Consider the following 2,897-nt stretch of genomic DNA (forward strand, 5'->3'; position numbering starts at 1 on the left):
TCTTGACGCCTTTTGCCTTCTTCGTATCTCTTTTACCATCGACGCGCAAGGCATACATCTTCGCTCTAAGTCCAATGAATTCGGTCATAATCGCACCGCTATTCTCATCCTTCATCAGGCCTGGTACTTTCTTATTCGCGAGAGGTATACCATATGCATTATTGGCCGCATAATCGCTTGTGTCAAACTTATTTATATCACGTTTCATAATTTCATATATATTGCTGCATTTAAGATGATATATGAGACTATCTGTGTTGGTGTACATTATTTTGCATTTTTCACGAAACGAAGGTAACATGTACTCGTGGTGAAATTCATACAAGCAGACTTTCGATATATCGAGGATAGACATACCTACGTAAATCGGCTTGTTGAACTTCACCTCGAGTTTACGCATTTCTACTGCGACCAGATTCTCGGAAAAGACGCTTCTGCTGTGGAAATTTGGTTTCGCGATCATCGCCTCTGTCTGATATCTACCATTCCATTTTGTTAATAATCGCACATCAACGTGATTTCGCACATTCTCCATGGTTTTACCAAATACCGTTATTCATCAATTTATATAAATTTTTCTCAAATTCATTCGTGGCTTGTGTTCTAAATTGTGTATTTAATTCAATATATTCACGAAGCCATGGAGATTGAGCGAATTGCAATATGCGATGAATTTTTGTGATACGGAGACCATGACGAGTACATTGCTGCAAATTGCGATAATGAATTACATATCGCTTCTTATCACGTAAAGTTGCGAGGAGTTTTTCTTGCCGCTTGCCAGGCGGTTTATCTTGCGTTGGACAGAATGGTAAGTCGGCATGTGCGTCGTGTAAATGCTGCGGATACTCTAGATCGACCTCGAGAATGTAGCCTATTGCAGAATCTAACGCGATATCCATAACATTAAATTTTGCTGTGTCGCTGACCCATCGAAAATCTGCATAGGGCAATGGTTGACACATTGCCCAACCGTACAGATTATTTACATCGTAGTACATGAGATACGACGATGGTTTCGATGGGTTATGCGATGACATGTATTTATTATTGGCCCTCGCATATCTGTTTGAACATTGGCTAAGGCCGCCACGTATACCGCGCTCGATAAACATGACCATGTCTATGTCAGTGAGAAGTTCGAATTTAATATCCGTGAATTTTAGCATGGCGTCCCACGTGAAACCCGGCAATGTGAAATAATGCGCGGGATCGAGTCTATAACTCGTTATGCAGCTATCGCGAAAATTTTCAAAAATATCTGCTAGCAGCAAGATGTCCGTTTTCAAATATAGATCGCTGTAATTTCCGAGAGTTTGAATTGAGAATCGTTGCCATACGTTGACCGCGTGCTCATAGTCGCTCTCGGACACGGTGTCGCCTGTTAGCGAACTATAAAACGATTCGCGCGGTGGTAAATGCGTATCCTCCAACTTTTCATAGCAGTCAATATACTCGTATGGAAACACGCCTTTTCGCGTCAGTAATTCGAAATGCTCAGCAGATAAATTACAAAATTCGCGCTGCATTATCCGTAGTTTATCATTCGTGAGATATGAAGCCAATTTTTCGAGACTCGAACTGAGAAATTTGTATGAGTCAATGAATCGTAATTGTACGCAAATTTTACGATTATTTTTTTTCTCTGTAGTACTTTTAACATGCTTGGTGAATGAAATGTATTTCTCTTTTGTTACCGGAAGTAAATCTACGTCTCCATCGTATGCGGTAGCTCTATTTCTTTAATAATAAAATGCGCGTCATAGCCCAATAAATTGTGGAAAACTACGGGAATACAATGCGAATCTTTGTAATTTAAATTACAGTTGGAATGCGCGGGACCTCTGAATCGACCAGTTAGATGACAGTGATCGCGTACCCGCGTGTCGTCAGGCGCAAACGTTTTCTCGCATATGTGACAATTCGCGACGCTGTTAAATTTATCGCGTTCGTCGCGCGTCAATTCCGCCATCGGAACGTTACCGGACAGAGCGGACTTTACTCTGTGTGCTAAATCTTTAAGTTCTTCGACGAATCACGCTATGCAATCCTTATCGCGCCGAAATCGATACGCTGACAACGAGTTGTCGTATGAACAATAAACATAATAAGCTATACTAAATACCCGACGATGCTGGTACTCGTAGCTCATTGTTTCCTCGTTGTCCGTCTTTTCCAGGATACACTCAAGGTCCGCGTACACGACGAATGGCATTCGCTCCTTCCTGTTATTGTTAAAACAAAGCCACTTGTCGTCTTCGCTCGGTAACCTGATTGCGCAGTTGTTCATCTTATCACAATCTACTACGTGAGTCTCCAGTTTTTCGCTCGAGCCGAAATAATGTAAACATCTATAAAAATATAAATAATTTTTATTATTTTTCAAGAAATAAATATTTTATATAATTTTTTTATTTACTGTATACATACCTATTACAAAAAAAATTTCTTATTCTTATTTTTGGTCAATTGTAAGCGGACAAGACAAGACAGATTCTTGATCCATGTGAAATGCCCATCGTTGCTGTTTTCTTCTTCCACGTATAGCAAATTAATATGTTTCTCCGTTTTTTGATTCGTGAGCCGTATTGGAAGGATCGTATGTTGTTCATCCATCGTCTCGATGCCATAGACGTTGATTGAAATGGCGTTGAGATTTTCAAACTTTTTAATTTGACTCATCGTCATTGGAAACTCAATGTCTTTAAGATTTAATACCTCCGCATAAGACGGATAGGAGGATTCTCAATCCACATGACTTTTAGCAGGATGCAGAGCGGCCACCACTGCCCACGCGAAACATGCATTGTCCTCAGATTTGATGTTGATCACCGCTTTCTTCACCACAATTTCTCGCGGTAACTTTATATGGCATCCCGCGTGCAACGGATTGTGTT

The 2,897-nt window shown here is 40.4% G+C and overlaps 1 protein-coding gene across 1 annotated transcript in view; it reads right to left on the reverse strand.

Annotated features, from left to right (window-relative positions):
• The window catches only part of LOC105449806, a 4,477-nt gene extending 3,942 nt beyond the window's left edge, over positions 1-535 (reverse strand). Inside the window, exon 1 of the mRNA XM_011689185.1 lies at positions 362-535. Coding sequence (XP_011687487.1) covers positions 362-535 — 174 coding nt within the window. The remainder of the gene's footprint in view (positions 1-361) is intronic.
• Positions 536-2,897: the final 2,362 nt, after the last annotated feature.

This window comes from Wasmannia auropunctata, unplaced genomic scaffold (assembly GCF_000956235.1).
Source record: "Wasmannia auropunctata unplaced genomic scaffold, wasmannia.A_1.0 LD336074.1, whole genome shotgun sequence".
In the NCBI taxonomy this organism is placed as follows: domain Eukaryota; kingdom Metazoa; phylum Arthropoda; class Insecta; order Hymenoptera; family Formicidae; genus Wasmannia; species Wasmannia auropunctata.